General features: G+C 40.4%; 1 protein-coding gene across 2 annotated transcripts in view; it reads left to right on the top strand.

Annotated features, from left to right (window-relative positions):
- The window catches only part of METTL16 (methyltransferase 16, RNA N6-adenosine), a 79361-nt gene that overhangs the window by 5333 nt on the left and 50140 nt on the right, over positions 1–23888 (top strand). For both annotated transcript variants that reach the window (XM_037070187.1, XM_037070186.1), the window contains exon 2: positions 720–847. In XM_037070187.1, the coding sequence (XP_036926082.1) occupies positions 720–847 (128 nt within the window). The remainder of the gene's footprint in view (positions 1–719; positions 848–23888) is intronic.

The following is a 23888-nucleotide window of genomic DNA, read 5'->3' as shown; positions in this document are numbered from 1 at the left end:
AACATTGGTAGGCAAATAAATGTTTGAATCCCTGGGTTCAGTTTTTTTGCTTGTGCTTTGGAGTGGAAATACTGGATCATATGGTGATTCTGTTTGAACTTTTTTGAGAGTCACCAAACTATTTTCCATAGTAGTGGTACTGTTTCATTTTCCACCTGCAATACTTGAGGGCTCTAATTTCTTCATGTCCTTTCCAACATTTGTTATCTTCCTCTAAAGAATTTTTTTAATAGTAGCCATCCTAATGAGTAGAAGTGATATCTTATTGTGGTTTTGATTTGCATTTCTCTAATGACAGATGATGTTGAGCCTCTTTTCATATTCTTATTGTTGTGTATATTTAAAAATATAACTTCTACTTTCTTACCTGATTGGCAAGGATGTATTGGCTGAAACTGTTGACTTGGCAACGACAGTTTTTCCTCATTAAGATTTTTTTTAGGCCCTGGCTGGTGTAGCTCAGTGGATTGAGTGCGGACCTGCGAACCAGACGATCGCGGTTCGATTCCCAGTCAGGGCACATGCCTGGGTTGCAGGCCAGTTCCCTGCAGGCCAACTCCCAGCAGGGGACGCACGAAAGGCAACCATACATTGATGTTTCTCTCCCTCTCTTCTTCCCTTCCCCTCGAAAGATAAATAAATAAAATATTTTTAAAAAAAGATTTTTTTTAAAACAAAAATGCTGATTCCCCCCTCCCTTGTTTTTTTCTTTTTTAAAGATGGCTCTGAGTAAATCAATGCATGCAAGAAATAGATACAAGGACAAACCTCCTGATTTTGCATATCTGGCATCCAAATATCCAGATTTTAAGCAACATGTTCAGCCAAGTCTGAATGGAAGAGTGAGGTAGGTAACAGAAGAAGAATTCTTGATACTGTATTATTCTAGTGTAATCTGAATGGATACAGTTTAGTGGAAAATGTACTGGGCTGATTGTAGACCTGAATGCTAATCCTAGACATTTCATTAAACATCTCATCTGACCTTGGACAAGTCACCCTCTTTGGTTTCTTTCTGTTCGATTATTTTTTTAATCCTCACCTAAGGGTATGTTTTTTGATTTTTTTTATATAGAGAGAGAAAGGAAGAGAAATACTGATGTGAGAGAAACATCAGTTGGCTCCTTCCCCATACATACTCCAACCAAGGATCTAACCCTCAACCTTTTGGTGTGTGGGATGATGCTTCAACCATCAGGTTTTGGCCAGGGCTCTGGGTTTCAGTGTTTTACTCTATAAAATGTCAGGATTGAACCAAATGTTTTTAAATTTCCTCCAGCTTAAAAAAAAAATAGAAAAAATTTCTCAGTATCTAAATTATTTCTTACCCAGCAGAGATCCCAGAGCAGCTGCAGAGACCTTAGAATTGTGCTCAAAAACTTGGTGGCTGGTGAGGGTCTAAAGTCCTTTTTTCAGTGTTATTTTGAGGTAGGAAAATAATAACTATGACATCTCAAAACTGTGATTTCACAGATATTACTTAGGATGGTACTACAATAAGTCAAAAAGCTGATTTTGAAAAAATTAATAGTATGACTGCTTCAGGAAATGGTTGACATTATGATAATGGTATGGGAATGACAGATGTGTGCAGTATACCCTTCAGAAGGAAATGTTTGATTGCATTCCTAAACTCTAGTAGTTACAGAGCAGGTGGAAATTCCAAGCTTGCCTAGGGAAAGGTGTCCTGATTTAGCTATGGGGAAAAGGAGGAACAGGATTTGTGAGGAAGAGGGAAAGTGGTAATAGGGTTACGGGGCTGACTTGCTCCTTCCTCCTAGCAGTCTTCTTATGAAGAAATAGAGGTCTTAGGGCAGGACTTAACCTGAGGATCAAGATACCTTAGAAATCATATAAAAGTGTCTTCAAAATATATTTACATTCATTTTTCTGGGAAATAATCCTTAGTCTTCATAGGATTCTCAAAGTGATCTGTGACATTACCTTCGTCCCCAAAAGGTAAGATCAGATGCCCCAGAACCGTAGTTTTAAGCTTGTTTATCTACTTCCTTCAGTGAAAAGTTGAGCATAGCCTGAATTATAATGCTTGTACTACTTAATATTTATTGATTAACCATTTTGTGCTAAGTCCTAGGAAAGCCATTATAACAAGAACGATGTGTTAGGTATGTATGGGGGCGACTTTGCCCTCAAGTCTCCCCTTCCCCCATGGATGAAAGTAAGCACTACTAACACATGATCTGCTTGGGAGGAGAAGTGGCCAGTTTCTCGGGGGGAAAAGGCCTTGAGCCCCTTCCTCCAGGGGCTTTTATTGGGTTGTAATACACAGGAATACAGGGCGGCAAGGATCAAACAGTAGATAACATTTCAAAGAAATCTGAGGGCTTAGTCTGAGTCAGAGTCTGTCAGGAAGGGGGTTTGCAGGAACTTTAGGGTTTCCTGCTCGGACCCTTAACATATGAATGAAAGCACTCTTAGCAAAGTAGGATTTTTCACAGGATTCTTTAGGAATTCTTTGTGATGCCAGATTTCCCTGATCTGCTCTAGCAAGGCAAGGAGCTGTACCCCTCCCCATCAGGTTTTCAGGCTTAAATGGATTAGAGCCAGGAAGGGCTTCTCTCAGAGGACATGGGGACTCAGGCTATGTCACATAGCCGGGGGCAAGGGTCCATCGCCGGCAGCCCCCAAGGCCTTCCGTGATGGCCTCCCAAGAGATCGAGTCTGGCTTAGGTTGCCCCTTGCTGTGAGGAGTCTTACTCGTCTCTGATTTCTGACCATACTTTGGGGGCAGGGAGAGGAAACTGAGGCAGCATTCGCTACCAGAGACAAGCCTTTGTCTCCTGTGGCTAGCATTCCAGAAGTCGCTGGCTCATCCTTAGCCATGGGAGGTAGTTACAATTCCTGAAACCAGGCAGAGCAGTCCCCAACAGGTATGTATTACATGTCACTGAGTTGGCTCCCACTCCTGGTGACCCTGTGAATGAGTGATGCCCGCAGTGTCCTCTTCCTAACAGCCCTGCTCACCTCCATAGACTCATTCCTATGGCTTCTTTTGTGGAGTTTGTCCATCTCATATTTGGTCTCCCTCTTTTCTGACTGCCTTCTATTTTTTTCCAGCAGTATTGTCTTTTCCAAAGAACCCTACTTTCTCACAATATGCCCAAAGCAGGACAGCTTCAGTTTTGTCATTTTTGCCTCCAATGTTTCCATCTTTATTTGCTCTAGAACCCATTTGTTCATTCTTCTGGTGGTCCAGGGTCCTTAGAGCTTTCCTCTAACACCATATTTCATATGAATCAGTTTTTTTTCCCTATCATCCTTCTTCACTGTCTAGTGTTCATATCTCTACATAGTAGTTGGGAATACGAAGATGTGGGTGTTCTCTGATGACACGTGTGCTCCTGGTGATCTTTCCTAATTCTTCCATTTCTGCTCTTCTGAGTCTCAGCCTTCTTTTTGGTTCTCATCCATTTGAATTGATGACTGAACCAATGTAAACAAAACCGTTAATATTTTAGTATCTTCATTGTCAATGTTAAAGTTGTATGTTTCTTCTGCTGTCTTCATTTTTGCCTTGATGTTCAAGTTCAGTCCTTCTTTGGCACTTCGTATTTCACTTTCACGAGAAGTTGTTTCAAATCATTGCTCCTTTCTGCCAGTAAGATAGTATTATCTGAATATCGTAAATTATTGATGTTTCTTTCACTAGTTTTCACTTTTTATCCTGAGTCTGGCCCAGTTCTTTTGTATAGGTTTTGCCTAAAGATTTCAATAGGAAAGGAAAGGCAAAAAAAGAAGAAGAAAGGCATTGTCACTGCCATATTTGGAGTTTACACACTAGTGGGAGAAGTATATACATAAACAAGCAGTTAACCTTGTTTGCCCCAATGTGGTAGAATCTGAGGGGTGCAGTTGAATCACATAGGGGGAAGACCTGACCCTGACTTTAGGATTTAGAGAACCATTTGAAACAAGTGGTATCCTGGTTGAGTTCTGAAGAATGAATAGGAGTTAGTTAGGTAGAAAGGTGAGTATTGTAGGCAGGGGGAGCAGCATGTGCAAAGAGCATTGAATAGTAGTGAAACTGCAAAGTTGAACATGCCTAGAATGCGGTAGACAAAGGACAGGAAATGGGTCTGCCTGTTCCCACCCCATGCCCAGGGTCTGCCAGCTTCCTCCTGGGAGCCCAGGGTCTGCCAGCTTCCTCCTGGGCGCCCAGGGTCTGCCTGGTGCTGTCTTGCGCGCCCAGTGTCACCACTTCTGTGCCGCAATCCCTCTCTGCTTGGCCGCCGGACTCTGCGTGGCCTACTGGTCTGTATGAATTTGTCTATTTTAACTCCTTGGTTGTCAAACTTTTCATACAGTTCAATTTTCTGTCAGTTTTGGTTGTTACTTTGTTTCTAAATTGTTATTGTTCTTATTGTGGTTGTGGGAGGAGGCACAGTGTGTCTACCTACGCCTCCACGTTGGCCAGAAGTCCAGCCTGGATTTTTAATAGATGCAGTTGGGAGAGCCATGGGAGGGGTGCATTATATTCTCTTTCCTACATGCGATGTAAAAGAAATTCCTGATTGTTTAATTATTTCAATATATATGTATTTTAAAGATCTTATTTATATATCTTTAGAGGGGAAGGGAAGGAGAGAAGTATCAATGTATGGTTGCCTCTTGTGAATCTCCTGCCAGGAACTGGCCTGCAACGCAGGCATGTGCCCTGACTGGGAATCAAACCGTGATCATGTGGTTCGCAGGCTTGCGCTCAATCCACTGAGCTACTCCAGCCAGGGCATATTTCAATATATTTTTAAGTACCAGATAAAAAATAAAGGTGAATGTCTATAACTTTGGGTGAAGGATTGGTCTTTCTAAGAATACTCCATGGGAGGTGGATTTAACTCCATAGGAAGTAAAAACTTTACATATTAGAAAATACTAAAGGTAAAAGGTGATAAAACAATATAAATGTTTATAGTATGTAACAAAGTATTAACTTCTTTTATATATAGAACTAATAAGACTAAGAAAAACTTAATAGATAAGGTCAAGGATAAAAATGGGTAATTCACAAAAAAAGGGGAAATGGACTAAATTAGCAAAGATAAAATGTTAGTGTTCATCAGTGGCCGCAATGTAGTTAAGTGACAGTGATAAACTACTGGTAGAATTGCACCTTGAAAGTTCTAAAAAGCATATGTAAGTGAATATATATATTTGAGGATGTTTATCCCAAGGCTATGTATAACAAGAAAAATTGAAAACAATTTAAATACTCAGTAGGTAGGTTCTTTTTTTATTATTATTATTATACAATGTGAAAACTTGTAAAATCTCTTAGCACATAATCTTTTTTTTTAAGATTTTATTTTTTATTTATCTTTAGAGGGGAAAGGAAGGAGAGAAGGAGAGAAATATCAATGTATGGTTGCCTCTTGTGAGTCCCCTACTGGGAACTGGCCCACAACCCAGGCATGTGCCCTGACTGGGAATTGAACCACGATCCTTTGGTTTGCATTCCACTGAGCTACACCAGCCAGGGCAGTAGGTAGGTTCTTAGAATGAAGTTTTGTACAGCAGAATAGCATGTAGTCTATAGAATAGATGTTGGGGACTTCTGGCCAAGATGGAGGCATAGGTGAAAATACTGTACCTCCTCGCACAACCAAGTTTATGAACAACAAAGATTTAGAAACCAGAATGCAACAAAAACAGAATATTGAACTGTACTGAAGTTCAACAACAATGAACCATTCATCCAGACTGGTAAGAGGGGCAGAGTCGGCAGCCAGCAGAGACGGGTCGTGGCAGAAAAAAGCGAACAGACCAACCAAGGCATGCAGGCTGCGGTTGGCAGATCCCGGGCGAGGGGAGGCAGTGCGCAGACCCAGTGAGGGCGTAAGGCGGCTGGCTGACCTCGGTCACACATTCCCGAGCAGATAAACCAGGTGAAAAAATGGACACTGAGACCGATGGTGCAACACAGGGCCCCAGTGCTGGGGAAGAAAGCCTAAAAGCATCAATTGGAAAAACTTTTGGGAGTCGAGGTGCCAGGAGAGCCTCCCAGGCTCACAGAAAGTTCATTGGAGAACCCCCCAGGGTCCTGGAGGGTTCACAAGCCCACCTACCTGGGAACCAGCACCAGAAGGGCCAAATTTGCTTGTGGAAAGCAGCAGAGGGGACCAAAATACAAAAGATAGCAGAAAAAAACGCCCTTGCCCCTCTCTGACCTTGCCCCCACATACAGCGTCACAACCCAGTGACCTGGGTTGGCCTACCCTGGTGAACACCTAAGGCTCCATACCTCCTATGTACGTAACAGGCACAAACAGGCCAAAATATTATGGCTCAAGAAGAATAGCTCAAAGCCCCAGAGCCAATACTTCTAAGTGACCAAGAGATATCCAACCTATCGGATGCACAGTTCAAAACACTGGTAATCAGGATGCTTACAGAACTCGTTGATTTTAGTAACAAATTAGATGAAAAAATGAAGGCTACACTAAGTGAAATGAAGCAAAATGCACAGGGAACCACTAGTGTTGGGAAGAAAACTGGGACTAAAATCAATGGAGTGGACCAGAAGGAAGAAAGAAACAACCAAACAGAAAAGAAGAAACAATAATTCAAGAAAATGAGAAGAGGCTTAGGAACCTCCAGAACATTTTTAAACGTTCCAACATCTGAATTACAGGGGTACCAGAAGGAGAAGAGGAACAGCAACGAGTGGAAAGGATATTTGAACAAATAATAAAGAAGAACTTCCCCAATCTGGCAAAGGTAATAGACTTCCTAGAAGTCCAAGAAGCTCAGAGAGTCCCAAACAAGTTGGACCCAAGGAGGAACACACCAAGATACATCATAATTACATTAGCTAAGATGAAAATGAAGGAGAGAATCCTAGAAGGAGCAAGAGATAAGGGGACAGTCACCTACAAAGGAGTTCCCATCAGACTGTCAGCTCATTTCTCAGAAAAGACCTTGCAGGCAAAAAGGGGCTGGAAAGAAGTATTCCAAGTCATGAAATCCAAAGATTTCCTCCATCCAAGATTGCTCTATCCAGCGAAGCTTTCATTTAGAATGGAAGGGCAGATAAAGTGCTTCTCAGATAAGTTAAAGGAGGCCATCATTACCAAGCCCTTACTATATGAAATGTTAAAGGGACTTATCTAAGAAAAAAGATAAAAAATAGAAACAGTGAAAGGACAGCAAACTCACAGTTACTAACAACCATACCTAAAACAAAAGCAAACTAAGCGGACACCTAGATGAGGAGCAGAACTACAGAAATAGATATCACATGGAGGGTTCGAAATAGAGTCAGAGGAGGAGATGGGGGAAGAAGGTACGGAGACTAAGTAGCATAGACGGTGGGGAGAAAATAAATGGGAGGAGGGCAAGAATAGTATGAGAAATGTAGAATCTAAAGAACTTGTGACACATGGAGATGAACTAAAACGGAATGGGGGGAGGGCGTGTGCAGGGTGGAGGGTTAATGAAGTGGGGAAAATGGGCAACTCTAATGTCATAATCACTAAAACATTTTTAAAAAATAATGGATGTTGCAGATTGTAAAACGTAATTTTTTTTCAAACTAAAACCAAAATATCCGCACTGATGTGCACAGAAAGTGACAAACAGGTTGTGAACTGTAATGCTCAGAATGGTGATTTTGTGTAACATACTGGCTCACGTGATTTAAAAAATTTCTGGCTTTTTAAGAAAAAAAAGCATTTGTCTGTGAAGGGTGAGGCAAGCATTGAAGGGCTTTTTGATACCTTGTGGCTGTACCATTTTTATCATCTTGGTGAAGCTCTAATAAATTGAAACCCATGTTGGAGTAAAATCAGGAGGCTTCAACCTTTGTTGTGTTGGAGGTTCATTGTTAGAATGATTGATGGTTTAACCACGAGTCACAGAATATATCCTTCTAAATGTCATCTATAATGGTAATACTGTATTCATCAGTAGCAAGCAGTTCAGGAGTCATTTTAGGGAAATCTGACATGAGCCTATTGGTGGTAGGCTATTTTGTGAAGCTGGAGGTGTTAAAACATCAAAGACTGATGGAGTAAATTGCTAATTTCCATGTGAGAGCTAATTTTAGTTCCTGTGATCTCAGAAATGAGAATGAGCCCTGGCTGGTTTACCTCAGTGGATTGAGCATGGGCCTGCAAACCAAGGGTCTCTGCTTGGATTCCCAGTCAGGGCACATGCCCGGGTTGATGGCCAGGTTTCTGGTTGGAGGCATTCAAGAGGTAACCTGTGTTTCTCTTCCTCTTTTTCTTCCTTCCTTTCCCCTCTCTCTAAAAATAAATAAATAAAATCTTAAAAAAGAAAAAAGAAATGAGAATGAAAAAGATCTTCCCTATGCTCAGAACTTTTTAATGTCCCAGGGTGATAAAGTGACCTAAATACTTAACTAGTAAAGTCGGACGACTAGACTTTGTCCTACAAAAAGATTTCCAGCCCTCAAATTAGTGTCTGTGTTTTCTTAGAAGTAGGAAAATTAACACGTTTTTTAATTTTTTTAAGATTTTATTCATTTGTCTTTAGAGTGGAAGGGAAGGAGAGAAGGAGAGAAATATCAATGTATGGTTGCCTCTCATGTATCCCCTGCTGGGAACTGGCCTGCAACCCAGGCATGTGCCTTGACTGGGAATCGAACCTCGATCGTGTGGTTCGCAGGCCTGTGCTCAGTCCACTGAGCTACACCAGCCAGGGCGAATTTAACACTTCTTTTTTTTACTGGTAAAGTGTAAGAATCAACTCTTCATTGATTTTTCAGCTTTCTTTCTTCAATTAGACTAGCCTCTGCTTGGTGCATGTTGTACTTTTTGGTGATTAGGATGTGGTTCCTTATTAATAAATTGTATGCTCTAGTCCGTCAAAGTAAATACATACATATTTTTTTGAATAACAGAACTGTTTCTATAAATAACTCAGAAGACACTAAGGAAACAATATATTGCTTCTTCTCTTGCTCCAAGAGTTTCATGAAGCTGTGTAATGATCAAGCTGCAGTACTATTTTTTTTCAAAGATGTTATTTATTTATCTTTAGAGAGGAAGGGAAGGAGAGAAACATCAATGTGTGGTTGCCTCTCGTGAGTCCCCTGCTGGGAACTGGCCTGCAACCCAGGCATGTGCCCTGACCGTGGTTGTTTGGTTCCCAGGCCCGAGCTCAATCCACTGAGCTACACCAGCCAGGGCCTTTTTTTCAATTTTTTTGATCTTCCCCCAAGGATGTGTTTATTGATTTGAGAGACAGAGAGAGAAAAAGAGAGAGAAACATCAGTGTGAGAGAGTAATGTTTATTGGTTGTGTCCTCAATGTGTCTCAGTTGGGGATGAGAACTGCAACTGAAGTATGTGCCTTCATCAGGAATTGATGTATAGGACAATGCTCCAACCAACTGACCCACCCAGCCAGGGCTTTGCGGTTGTTATTTTGAGAGAGATACAGTCATACATCTTGTTTTTACCACCACTTGATGACAATTATAAACATTTTTTGTATAGTTGCAAAACACTTATGAAGATGATATTATATAAAATATGTTCAGATAATACAAAAATATGAGGAGTATGAAAATTTCTACTCCTTTCGTCTACCCACACATTTCCACATTGAGAAGTGGTTCTAACCCTTCAAGACTTTTTAAAAATTGATTTGAGAGAGAGAGAAACATTGATTTGTCGTTCCCCTTATTTATGCATTCATTGGTTGACTCTTGAATGTACCCTGACTGAGTATCAAACCTACATCCTTAGCTTATTGGGACGATGCTCTAACCAACTGAAGGACCCAGCCAGGGCCTTCAAGACTGTTTTTCCTATGCATGTATAATTCATACAGGGTCTTTTTTTGCTTTGCTTTTGTTTTATTTTTACCAGAATGTGACAATTTTCTACATACATGCTTTTACTCAAACTTGTGGCTTTTTTTTTTAAATCAAGGACCCCAGTTTATACAAGAATACGTGGATCATTCTAGTCGTACTCCTTTTAATGACTATGGAGTATTCTCTTGTGTGGGTGTATTTTAACTTTTCTGTCCTACTCACTATTGTTTATTTTAGGTCATTCCTAATTTTTTTTTTAAATATAAAACACATTTACTTAACTATTGGACTTCTTTTTTTTAAAGTTTCATTGAATTTAGGATAAGTCACTTGGCTTTGCTAGAAAATTACTGTAATCTGAATTGTACTTGGAAAGAGTAAAGAGATATTAGGATGACCAGGTTTTTCTTGTTTGCTCTTTAGCTAGCATGGAGATCTACATTTAAGAGATAACCCAGGTAGTTTCTTAATATTTTGCAAGTAGGATTTTGGGTTCTTTGGTTAATTTAGCACTATCAATAATAATCATTTCCACTGTTTCAGGATCTTTGCTTTTGTACATTACTTATAGTTTAACCCATGGTGATCTTAAGTTTTTTTTTTTAATTATTCATTTATTTTTAGACAGAGGGGAAGGGAGGAAGAGGCAACCAAACATCAATGTGTGGTTGCATCTTGTGTGCCTCTTACTGGGGACCTGGTGTGTAACCCAGGCATGTGCCCTGACTGGGAATCCAACTGGCAGCCCTTTGGTTCTCAGACTGGCACTCAATTGATTGAGCCACACCAGCCAGGGAAGTGTTAAAGTTTTTTAAACTCAGTTGTAAAGAGGAATGAGTTAGTGGAAAACACAATGGAAAGTCATGGGTTTGGCTTTGGTTGTGTTTAACAACCAAATATTATTATTACTACTACTAGTAGTATATTCTAATTCAATTAAATACTCCATCTACTTTCTCTCATATTTTCTCCTTATCACAGGAACTTTACACAGTCTGCTATTCCTTCTCTTAAATATTTAATCCTTCTCTACCAGCTTCTTCCCTTTGACTTTTTAAAAAATAGAGATATAATTTACATACCATAAAATCACCATTTTAAAGTATACAGTTTGGTAGTATGTTTACAAGGTGTACAAGCAGCATCATCATTATCTAATTCCTGAACATTTTCATCCCCCAGAAGGAACCTCGCACCCATTAAGTAGTCACTCCCCACTTTTTTCCTCGGCCCCTAGCAATCACTAATTCACTTTGTTTCTACAGAAACCTCATATATGTGGCCTTTGTGATTTTTCCACTGAGTTTTAAACGTGTTTAACTTTCCCATTAAAAAATTTTTAATGAAACCCCCCACCCCCAGACTTTTCATGGCCACATTTCGCTTTTCCCTTGCACAGCTCCGCTCCCTAAAGAATTGTCTGTTTTTACTGTCTTCATTTTTTTACATCCTTAATCTCTCTCTCGTTCCAGAATGGTTTTTTTAAAAATATATTTTATTGATTATACCATTATAGTTGTTCTATTCCTCCCTTCATTCCCCTCCACACCCCCTCCCCCACTTCCCCCCTTTAGTTTATGACCACGTGTCTCACGTTCTTTAGATTCTATATTTACCTTACTATTCTAGCCCTCCCCCCTATCTATTTTTTACCTACCGTCTATGCTACTTATTTTCTGTATCTTCTCCCCCCTTTTCCTCCCCCCACTCCCCTGTTGCTAATCTTCCATGTGTTCTTCATTTCTATGGTTCTGCTCCCGATGTAGCTGTCCTCTTGGTTTGCTTTTGTTTTAGGTGTGGCTGTTAGTAACTGTGAGTTTGCTGTCCTTTCACTGTTCATGTTTTTTATCTTCTTTTTCTTAGATAAATCCCTTTAGCATTTCATATAATAAGAGCTTGAAGATGATGAACTCCTTGAATTTGATCTTATCTGAGAAGCACTTTATCTGCCCTTCCATTCTAAATGAAAGCTTTGTTGGATAGAGCAGTCTTGGATGTAGGTGTTTGGATTTCATGACTTGGAATACTTCTTTCCAGCCCCTTTTTGCCTGCAAGGTCTTTTCTGAGAAATGAGCTGACAGTCTGATGGGAACTCCTTTGTAGGTGACTGTCCCCTTATCTCTTGCTCCTTCTAGGATTCTCTCCTTCATTTTCATCTTAGCTAATGTAATTATGATGTATCTTGGTGTGTTCCTCCTTGGGTCCAACTTGTTTGGGACTCTCTGAGCTTCCTGGACTTCTAGGAAGTCTATTGCCTTTGCCAGATTGGGAAAGTTCTCCTTTATTATTAGTTCAAATAAGTTTTCCACTTGTGGCTGTTTCTTTCCCCCTTCTGGTACCCCTATAATCCGGATGTTGGAACGTTTAAAGATGTCCTGGAGGTTCCTAAGCCTCTCCTCATTTCTTTGAATTCTTGTTTTTTCATTCTTTTCTGGTTGGATGTTTCATTCTTCCTTCTGGTCCACTCCATTGATTTGAGTCCCAGTTTCCTTTCCATCACTATTGGTTTCTTGTGCATTTCCCCTTCATTTCAACTAGTTTAGCCTTCATATGTTCCTCTAATTTGTGGCTAAAATCAACCAGTTCTGTGAGCATCATGATCACCAGTGTCTTGAATTGTGCATCCGAGAGGTTCGCTGTTTCCTGGTCACTTAGAGTTATCCGCTTTGAGTTCTTAAGCCATATTTTGGACTGTTTGTGCCTGTCCAAGGCAAGTATGAGGAGCAGAGCCTTAGGTGTTCACCAGGGCGGGGCCACCCAGGTCACTGGGTTGTGATGCTGTATGTGGGGGCGGGGCCAAAGGAAAGCAATAGCAGCCTCCTCTGCTGTCTCCTGTCGCCACCACCGGCCACACTGTCTGTCTCACTGCTCACTCCTTTGCTGGTTTATCTGCGTGCGAATGTGTGACTGCAGCCAGCTCGCCGCCCCGAGCCCTCACTGGGTCAGACTGACGGAGCTGCCTGGGTGTTTGGAGTCCGGGGATCTTTCTTGCCTGTCCCCAGCTCCTTTGCTGGCTCTGCCCCTCTTATCGGTCTGGTTGAGCGGTTTGTTGTTGGACTTCCGTATAGTTCAATTTTTTGTTCTTTGGCTGCGTCTTTGTTCTCCAAACCTTCGTTGTATTCAAACTTGGTTGTGGGAGGAGGCACAGTGTTTCCACCTACGCCTCCAACTTGGCGAAAGTCCCCAGAATGGTTTTTAATGCTACCACTACCAGAGTAGCTCTTGAAAAGGTCGCCCGTGATCTGATCACTAAATCCAGTTTCAGTTCTCAGTTGATTTCTGAGAAGCAGGTCACTCAGCTCACACTGTTCTCCTTCACGGACAACCTCTTCTTTGGCTTCCTTGGCACCATACCACATATTCTGGTTTTCTTTCTTCTACCTTTTCTGTCTCCTTGTGTAGCTTTCCCTGAATTGATTATATATTCAGCCATTAAAAGATTCTTCAAGGCTCAGTGTTGAGCTCTTTTCAGTTTGTATTTTCCCCTTAAGCACTCTCCTTGCCAGGGCCTCACTTGTTTGTGAACCACTTACACATTTGTCCCTGCAGACTGGTTTTCTGAGCTCTGCACCTAAGATCACTGCTTACTCAGTATCTCCACTTGAATGTCTCAGATGCAGCTCAGATTTATGACTTTGTTCCTCAGAAACGGGTCTCTGCCAGAGTTACTGCTTTCGGTGAATGGCACTGTCTATCCTGTTGAACAATCCAGACTCATAGGAAGTACATCCTCCTGCACCTCACATATCGGTCCATCACCAAATCTTGTACATTTTCTCTCCTAAATCTCTCTTAATTCTTTTCTTTTTTTTTCTATTTTTGCCACTGCCTCTTTTGCCCAGCCTCTAGACTCAGATAAAGCAATTATTTCCTAATTGGAGCCTATGCTTCCATACTGGTCTGCCTGTCTGACTTTATTTCATCCCAGATGTAAATGGTTAACATAGATTATAATTTTCTGATGTGATTATAACAGCTTTTACTTGCACTTTCAATAGAGTCCTATATTAAATGATAAACTTGTATTTACCCTAATTATTAGGCTCTACATGATCTGGCCTGTCTTTCTCTCCAGTCTCATCTTGAGCTATGTATGCTTACCTTGCCCTCTGCATTTTAGACATAGTGGCTCTCTCAGTACCTGGAATTCCCCATAAATTTTCTCCTGCCTCAGGGTCTTTGTACCTGCTGTTCTCATTACCTGGGACCCTAGAATGCAGTGCATGTTTCCTTCCCCTAGTGCTTTCCATTGTTAATTGTTGTTCTCTCCTTAGCTCAGCTATCTCCTCAGGTAAGCCTTCTCTGACCTTCCTAAGACAGTTCCACTTAGTTATGCAGGTTTCATAGCACCTTGTACCTACCTACCTTTTACAACATTCTTCACAGTTACAATTTCACATGTATTTGAGTGATTTCTTGGGTTGATACTTATCCTCTACCCAGACTCTGCTTCATGAAGGGAGAGATTATATCTGTTTTTGCTTACTGCGGTATCACCAGCATTTTGAGAATGCTTGGTACATAGTTTGACACATAGTGACTATCTGTTGAATGAATAAAGGAATGAATGCCAGCTATCACAACTTCTTAAAAATCTAACCTATTCTATATAACTTAGTTGAGCAAAACAGTGCTTAAAGAGAGTGAAAGTTTTTAAAAAGATTTTATTTATTTATTTATTTAGACAAGGGGAAGGGAGGGAGAAAGAGGAGGAGAGAAACATCAATGTGTGATTGCCTCTTGTGTGCCCCACACTGAGAACCCAGCCTGCAACCGAAGCATGTATATGCCCTGACTGGGGATCAAACTGGCGACCCTTTGGTCCACAGGCCAGTGCTCCATCCACTGAGCCACACCAGCCAGGAGAGTGAACCATTTTTATATTTTATCTTTAAATGTGTAGAATAGCCAAATACCCCAACTTTTTAAAAATAATTTCCTTAGAGGGTACAACCTGTAAGCCTATGTGTTGCATAAGGCTTACGAGTTGTTTATTGCCTACATGGATTTTAAGAATCGGGCAAATTTAATATAAAATTATGGGTTGCTGGTTCATTTAAAAATTTTAGAGATTTGGCATAACTGAGCTACAAACCCCCTTGACATTAATTACCTAGAACAGAGTGGTGGTCATACCCTTTGAAATTGTTATTTGTGTCCTCTTGTGTCTTTTGACATAGAGCTGCTAAAAGTGTGGTCATTGAGCGGCTGCTTGGCCTCAATGTCTTTGTTTACTAGCCACAGAGATAAAGGACCTTGTGCCACATTTAATTTAGTTCAGCAGTTTCTTTGGTTGCATGACTTTCTTCAGTGTGTTGATTTACATTCTAGCACAGGCTCCATATCTTGTCAGGCACCGGCGTTTTAAGTAGCACCTTATACATATTTGAGTTTGCAATTCCTGATTTTCACAATTTAATTTAAACGCAAGTACAAAATAACATTCAGAAGTACTAGGACAGGCCCTGGCTGGTGTAGCTCAGTGAATTGAATGTGGGCCTACGAACCAGATGATTGCGGTTTGATTCCCAGTCAGGGCACATGCCTGGGTTGCAGGCCAGTTCCCAGTGGGGGACACACAACAGGCAACCATACATTGATGTTTCTCTCCCTCTTTCCTTCCCTTCCCCTCTAAAGATAAATGAATAAATATTAAATTTAAAAAAAAAAGTACTAGTACAGTAATTAAGTCAGTTACATACTGCTCTTAGGAATATTGTTGAAGATTATTTTATAATGGATGTAGATTAGGTTTTTCAGTACAAAAGTTATGAAATTTTACATTTCAGATTTTAAGGCATTGAACATTATAAATGTTCAATGCCTTAAATATAAATCCATTTTATTGAGATTTATATTTTTTGTATGGTTAGCAGTGAAGTTTAACTATAGACTGAGCTACTATTATAGGATAAAGAATGTGAATTTACTTGAATGCCATAGTATGGTACTCAGATATGAACTTCTTCCCATGTGTAAAAATTGACTCATCACTGTGCCATGGAAGGAATAGAGTTGGCTCATCTTTTTTACACGCTTGATTGCTTTCACAGGAATAAAAATACAATATTCTTGTATTTAACACCTTTTTGTTGCTGTGTCATTTATTTGTTGAACCTGAGTTTGTACTGTTTTTAAATAAGGAAGAAATAAAAAGGTAGTGCATGGTTTTGGGTGTTTTTATTCTTATTTGAAAATTGAGGCAATTGCTCTCTGATCGAGTGAAACAGCAATAGGTTCATGCTAGCCCATGGATTAACTCTCTCTTTATCAGTCCCCACAAACAACAGAATTAGAATGTCTCTACTTCTGATGTCTAGGGGGAGACTTACTATCCCTTTAAATAGATTTCATAAATATTAATGAGACTTTTTATTGTTAGCATATATTGACACAATACACTTTCACTGTTTTATAGAAACAGGTCTTTGTAAACTCACTCATTTTTGGAATTGTTCTCCTGACTTTGCTCCAGCATTTTGTATTTTTTATTGTTCCTACACAGGTTTTTCTTCTTCTCACTTAATCCTTTTCTCCCCCTCAAAATGTAAGGTTATCTATTGTAAGGTTCATGACTGCTGCTTCTTTTTTACTTACAGTTAGTTAACTGGAATGCTGTGGCTTAAGCTTCAGTTTTCAATCTCTGGGTTTTGATTTGGTTATAGTTTTTGTTTACAGCATAGTCTATCATAGTTGGTTTTGTCTTTATGATCTGAATCTTATGAATTTACTGTTTACATATATTCACACTTGTTTTATGTTGGGCTGTTCTGATTGCTTCCTTTTTTTTTCTTTACACTGTATGATCTGGGTTGCACCTCCCTATTCTTTTATTTACACATACACACACATATATTTTTTTTAATTTGAATTTCTCTCAAGGGAATTTTTTAAAAGATTTTATGTATTTACTTTTAGAGAGAGGGAAAAGGGATGGAGAAAGAGAGGGAGGAAAGCATCGATGTGTGAGATGTTTCCTCTCACATTGCTGCCAACTGAGGACCTGGCCTACAGCCCAGGCATGTGGCCTGACTGGGAATCAGACCAGCGACCTTTCGGTTTGCAGGCCAGTGCTCAGTCGACTGAGCCACATCAGCCAGGGCTATTTATATATTTTTAAAGAGAGTGGAAGGGAGGGAGAGAAATATCAATCAGTTGCCTCTTGATGTGCCCTGATTGGGGGTGTAACCTGCAACCCTGGCATGTGCCCAGACTGTTAATTGAACCCATGACCTTTAGCTCTGCAGGACAACACCCAGCCAACTGAGCCACACCAACACCAGTTAGGGCTTACCTCCTCTTTCTTTGTCACATGATTTTATCTGATTGTATTAATTCTCTAAATTTTTCTAGTGTTTATAGTCTTAAATGTCAGCTTTTATCTCTGCTGCTTTTGTTAATGCTGGAAGAAATCTTGACCCCATGTATAAAACATAAGGAAATAATGTACTATACCTTTTCTCTTCCCATTTCCCCTCCTGAATTTTAATTATGTGTACATTGTCATAGCTGACAAACATTTACATTGTATTTTGTAGCTACAGTTCACAGGTGTTTTAATCTTAGCTCTCTGCTTAAAATAGTTCCAATGCTCACTGCTAGTCCTTGTGCCATAGTTTTTTCATGTCTCGATTGGTTGAACTTTTTCCATTGGGAATTTTTTCACAACAGTGAAAAAGGATCAAGAGATCCTTTTGAAAGAAAAAATTCAACAGTTCACAGGATCGAGAGAACTGTTATATTCTTTGAGTTCTTGTATGCTCAAAAATGTTAATCTGTCATCATTGTGATTAAAGTGTAATTTGGCTGAGTATAAAATTGCTGAGTAACATCCTTTTTTCCCCAAAGGGCTTCAGAGTCACTGTTCTTTTGTCTTTGAACCTGCTGGACATCTGAAGCCAGCTTTTTTTTTACCTTGCTGCCTACCTCTCTGCCTAATACTTTGTTTATTTTGTGAGGGGAGGGAGAAAGAAAGAGAGAGACACATCAAAGTGCATGAGTGATACATTGATCATTTGCCTCTCTCACACCTCCAAGTGGGGACCTGGCCTGCAAGCCAGGCATGTGCCCTGACCGAAAATTGAACTGGCAACTTTTCAGTTTTGTGGGAAGACACTTAGTCCACTGAGCCACACCAGGCTCAGGGCTCAGGGACTTTTTAATTCTATGGGCTATAATCCCTTTAAAGTCAGGGCTCAGGGACTTTTTAATTCTATGGGCTATAATCCCTTTTTAGCACTCTTCATTCAGATTGCTCCAGATTTGGCCAATGGAAGCCCTTTCAAGGTGGCCTGTGTCCTTTTGACTCATCCTTATCCTCATCTTTGAGCATTTTCTGTTCTCTGATACAAGAAAATATTCCAAACTAATTTTGTGCTTTCATGACTCCAAACCTAAAATAGCCATTTATCTAAAGAACTCTGATTCCTTTTAGTGGGTTGTGCTGTTTGGGAACAAAATTCTGGAACCCTAGGTTTGCTCATTACTATGTGATTGTCATTGCTTCTAAGCTGTTACTGTATCTCTTTAGATTTCACTGTGGCCATTTTCTTTCTGTTTGCTATAGATTATATTACAGTTTTGTTCTTTATCTCTCGTATTTTCTCCCTGTAAATTAGTAACCTGGGCATTCTTAAAGGTCACAAGAAACAGTTATATTCAAGTATAGAGTATAATTTTTGTATATACAACTAACAAATCTATATTCCTGAAATCTAATCCTGCCTATCATCGCTCTTTTCACGAGTTCTTTTATTATTAAAATGGTGTTTTTCTAAGAGTAGGACATGTCATCTAACAAACACTGTATATTCTTAATATATATTCAGTAATGTTACTGTGTGCTTATACCATGTAGCAGAAGTATAAAGAATTTTTATGGGCCCTGGCTGGCATAGCTCAGTGGATTGAGCTCGGGCCTGTGAACCACACGATTGCGGTTTGATTCCCAGTCAGGGCATAAGCCTGAGTTGCAGGCCAGCTCCCAGCAGGGGACTCACTAGAGGCAACCATACATTGATACTTCTCTCCTTCTCTCCTTCCCTTCCCCTCTAAAGATAAATAAATAACATATTTTTTTTTAAAAGAATTTTTATGGGCTTAGAGTGGAGGATTATTGAAATCTATCTTCAGTAACTGTTTCTGTTGTTTCATATCTCTCTAATTTGCTCCATAAATTTTTAAATGACTACCTTAGTACTAGTTCACAGGGTTCTTTACAGGGCCATAAAATTTTACCTGGAAAGACCCTTAAGGTATTGTGTCCAATTCCTTAATTTTACAAATGGAGACACTGAGGCCTCAGAACTGAATTGACTTTAAGTTCATGGCTAATCAGTTGCAGAACCAAGATTAGATTCTATGGTAGGTTTCTGAAGTCACATACTAGAACGCTTTTCCTGTAGGTATTGGAGGAGCTTGGATCCATGATACCTATCTGAAGTTTCCATGGTAACCAGGTGTATAGAACTTTCTTTTGTGTTTGCACTCAAGCATTAGAGAATTGAGTTTTTCAAAATGGTCATTTGATGACTAAAAATGAAACAAAAGAATTTCAGTTCTTTTATAATGTTATTTTTTAAAAATTTTCAATTACAGTTTACATTCAATATTATTTTGTATTAGTTTTACCTGTACAGCTTAGTGGTTAGGTAATCATTATATTACATTACAAAATGTTCCCCCTCCCCAGAATTTCCAGTACCTACCTGGAACTGTACATAGTTAGTACAATATTACTGACTATGTCTTGTGCTATACTTTATATCTCTGTGACTATTTCTGTTCTCTTTTCATTGCCTTATTTATAAGTAAGATCTGTTGGTTTTCTTTTTTAAGGTTTTCACTTTAGCAGCATTTTGATATCAAAATAGTTAAATCAGCACAAGTTTCTTAAAAAGTTAAATTTAAATTTATTATATAATCCATTCCTAGGTATCTACCCAAGGGAAATGAAAACACACTCATGTGAAGACTTGTATGCGAATATTTATAGCAACATTGTTCATGATAGCCAGAAAGTAGGAACAATCCAAATGTCCATCAAGTGGTAAATGGATAAACAAACCACAGATGTGGTTATTTGTATATTAAATAAACCACAATGTGGTTGTCCATACAATGAAATATTACTTGCCCGTATAAAGGAATGAAGTACTGATACATGCTATACCATGTTTACACCTCATTAACATTGTTCAAGTCAGCAATTTTTAACTGGTTTGCCACCACTGGCACACAGGTGTCTTAGAAGAATTTTTAAACATGCAATACCTGACTATTTAGTCAGGGGCACTGACTATTTTTCCTTTTGATTGTCAAATTAAAAAAATGACAACAGCCGACACAACAATAGCTGTCTAGTGTGAATGAATCAAAGTTACATCTTTTTTTTTCTTTTCAGATTGGCAAAAAATTAAATACTGCGTTGGCCAAAAAGTCTGGTCAGTTTTTTCCATAAAATAAAAGACATCTTTAATTTTTTTCAGTATAGTTTATTGATTATGGTATTACAGTTGTCCCATTTTCCCCCCATCATTCCCCTCTGCCCTGCACACCCTCTCATACCCACATTCCCCTCCTTTAGTTCATGTCCATGTGTCATACTTATAAGTTCTTTAGCTTCTACATTTCCCATACTATTCTTACCCTCCCCCTGTCTATTTTCTACCTACTATCTATGCTACTTTTTCTCTGTACCTTTTCCCCCCTCTCTCCTCCTCCCACTTCCCTGTCACTAACCCTCCATGTGATCTCCATTTCTGTGGTTCTGTTCCAGTTCTAGTTGTTTGCTTAGTTTGCTTTTGTTTTAGCTGTGGTTGTTAATAATTGTGAGTTTGCTGTCATTTTACTATACGTTTTTTTATCTTTTACCTCGATAAATCTCTTTAACATTTCACACAGTAAGGTCTTGGTGATGATGAACTCCTTTAACTTGACCTTATTTGAGAAGCACTATCTGCCCTTCCATTCTAAATGAAAGCTTTGCTGGGTAGATCCATCTTGGATGTAGGTCCTTGTTGTTCATGTCTTGGAATACTTCTTTCCAGCCTTTTCTTGCCTGCAAGGTCTCTTTTGAGAAATCAGCTGACAGTCTGATGGGAACTCCTTTGTAGGTGACTGTCCCCTTATCTCTTGCTCCTTCTAGGATTCTCTCCTTCATTTTCATCTTGGCTAATGTAATGATGATGTGCCTTGGTGTGTTCCTCCTTGGGTCCACCTTCTTTGGGACCCTCTGAGCTTCCTGGACTTCCAGGAAGTCTATGGCCTTTGCCAGATTGGGGAAGTTCTCCTTTATTATTTGTTCAAATATCTTTTTCACTTGTTGCTGTTCCTCTTCTCCTTCTGGTACCCCTGTAATTCAGATGTTGAAACGTTTAAAGATGTCCCGGAGGTTCCTAAGCCTCTCCTCATTTTTTTGAATCTTGTTTCTTCTTTCTTTTCTGTTTGGTTGTTTCTTTCTTCCATCTGGTCCACTCCATTGATTTGAGTCCCAATTTCCTTCCCATCACTATTGGTTCCTCGTGCATTTTGCTTCATTTAACTTAGTGCAGTAGCCTTCATTTTTTCATCTAATTTGCGACCAAATTCAACCAATTCTGCAAGCATCTTGATCACCAATGCTTTGAACTGTGCATCTGATAGGTTGGCTGTCTCTCTGTTACTTAGTTGTATTATTTCTGGAGCTTTGATCTGTTCTTTCATTTGGGCCTTTTTTTTTTTTTGTCTTGACGTGCCTGTTATGTAGTGTGGGGCAGAAACCTTAGGTGTTCACCAGGGCGGGGCAACCCAGTGGCTGGGTTGTGTGACACAGTATGTCAGGGAGGGGTCGGAGAGGGAACAATGGCTGTTGCTCTGCTCTCTGTTGGATTTCAGTCCCTTCCACCACTTCCCCCAAGCAAAGTGTGCCCTTCCGGTGCTGATTCCCGGGTGGGTGGGCTTGTGTACATTCTAAGACCCTGTGGATCTCTCCAACAAACTCTCCTGTGAGGCTGGGAGTCTCTCCCTGCGCCTCAAACCCCACAGTTGTTTTCAGTTGGTCTTTGAGGCTTTGTTTCCTGGCACTGGGACCCTAGGTTGTGTGGTCTGTTTTGCTCCCCAGTTTCGCCTGGTTTATCTGTACGGGAATGTGGGACCACCCGGACTCCCAGCTGCCTTGTGTGCCGTGCCCCTCCACAATCCCCTGCCTCACCGGGTCTGCCAGCCACCACTTTGCCGCAGGTCCTCCCTGCCCCTCCTTCCAGTCTGGATGAATGTTTCCTTTTTAACTTCTTGATGTTCAGACTTCCATATACTTCAATTTTACATCAGTTCTGGTGGTTTTACTCGTTCCTAAGTTTTTGTTGTCCTTATTTTGGTTGTGGGAGGAGGCACAGTGTGTCTACCTATGCCTCCATCTTTGCCAGAAGTTTAGACATTTATTTATTTATTTAGGTTTTCTTTATTTATCTTTAGAGGGAAAGAGAGAAGGAGAGAAGTATCAGTGTATGGTTGCCTCTTGTGAGTCCCCTGCTGGGAACTGGCCTGCAACGCAGGCATGTGCCCTGACTGGGAATTGAACCGCGATCATGCGGTTCGCAGGCCCTTGCTCAGTCCACTGAGCTACGCCAGCCAGAGTGAGACATTTTTAATTTTCACCAATAACTTTATCAACTTGGATCTTCTGAGTATGTTGGCTATCTCTGCTGTTGGCTTCTAGTGGATAGAGGCCAGTGGTGCTGCTAAACATCTTCCTGTGCATAAGACAGCCCACAGGAAAGGATTATTTGGTCAAAATGTCAATAGTACCAAGAAACTTTGCAAACCAGTTTTGACACAATCAGTCACTGCGTCTTCTCCATATACTGCACAAATCTTTTTTGTGTTTCAGTGCATTTTTGTCTTGCTTGAAATAATAAAGCATTATATGCCAAAAATAATGCATATTTTCTTCCATCTTCAATATTAAAATAGCACAAAAATTCACCCATTTTGATAACTTTTTTTAATGTATGCTGATATGACAGCTGTCACAATATAATTTAACAAAATTGTTTCGAATGAAGTTAAAGACAACTAAGTGCTATTAAAATCATGTTACGGGAAAAAAATCAATGAACTTTTGGCCAACCCAATATACTTTTTGGAATGCCACAGAATTTTAGTAACTAGTTTATGTATGAATGAAAAAAGTTAAAAATCACTGTGCTAAGTGAACAAATCCAGAAAAAGGAACATGTATCGTATGATTTCATTTATTGAAGTAGCAACAAAAGGCAGATTTATGGAGACAAAGTATATTAGTCGTGGCCTAGAGCTGAGAAGAGAAAGAAGAAATGACTTGCAAATAAGCATGAGGTTTCTTTTTGGGTTGATGGAAGTGTTCTAAAATTGGATGGTGGTGATGATTGCACAATTCTGTGAATATACTTTCCGCCAAGATGGAGGCATAGGTGGAAACACTGTGCCTTCTCCCACAACCAAGTTTGAATACAACAAAGGTTTGGAGAAACAAAGACACAACCAAACGAAAGAAAATTGAATTATACGGAAGTCCGACTACATCTAACCGTTCCACGGGATGGTAAGAGGGGCGGAGCCAGCAGCGAGCAGGGTCGGGCAGGACAGGGCCCCCGACCCAGGCGCGCAGGCAGACGGGAACCAGTTGGGGTGCGGGGCAGACCGCAGGCGCATATTCGCGCACAGTGAGACAGACCACGCAGGCCCCAGGGGGCGAGGGCTGACGGCGGTGGCACACTCGCGTGCAGTGGGACGAAACGCGTGGGCCCGGTGACGGCAGCAACTGCGGCACCGGTGAGGGCCGTGGCGGCAGGCGGCGGACAGGACGCCATAGTCCCTCTTTGACCCCGCCCCCACATACAGCGTCACAACCCAGCGACTTAGTTGCCCTGCAATACCAGTGAGAGCCATTGTCCCTCTTTGACCCCGCCCCCACATACAACGTCACAACCCAGCGACTTAGTTGCCCTGTTCTAGTGAACACTTTAGGGCTCTGATCCTGCTATGGAACAGGCACGAACAACCCGAAAGATGGCACAAGAAGAACTCAAAGTCCCAGAGCCAATAACTCTAAGCGACCGAGAAATTGCCAG

Source organism: Sturnira hondurensis, unplaced genomic scaffold, assembly GCF_014824575.4.
Source record: "Sturnira hondurensis isolate 20B ecotype Veracruz unplaced genomic scaffold, ASM1482457v3 Scaffold0018728, whole genome shotgun sequence".
NCBI classification, from domain to species: Eukaryota; Metazoa; Chordata; class Mammalia; order Chiroptera; family Phyllostomidae; genus Sturnira; species Sturnira hondurensis.
Note: the sequence above shows the minus strand (reverse complement) of the source record. Positions and strands in the feature narration are given on the sequence as shown.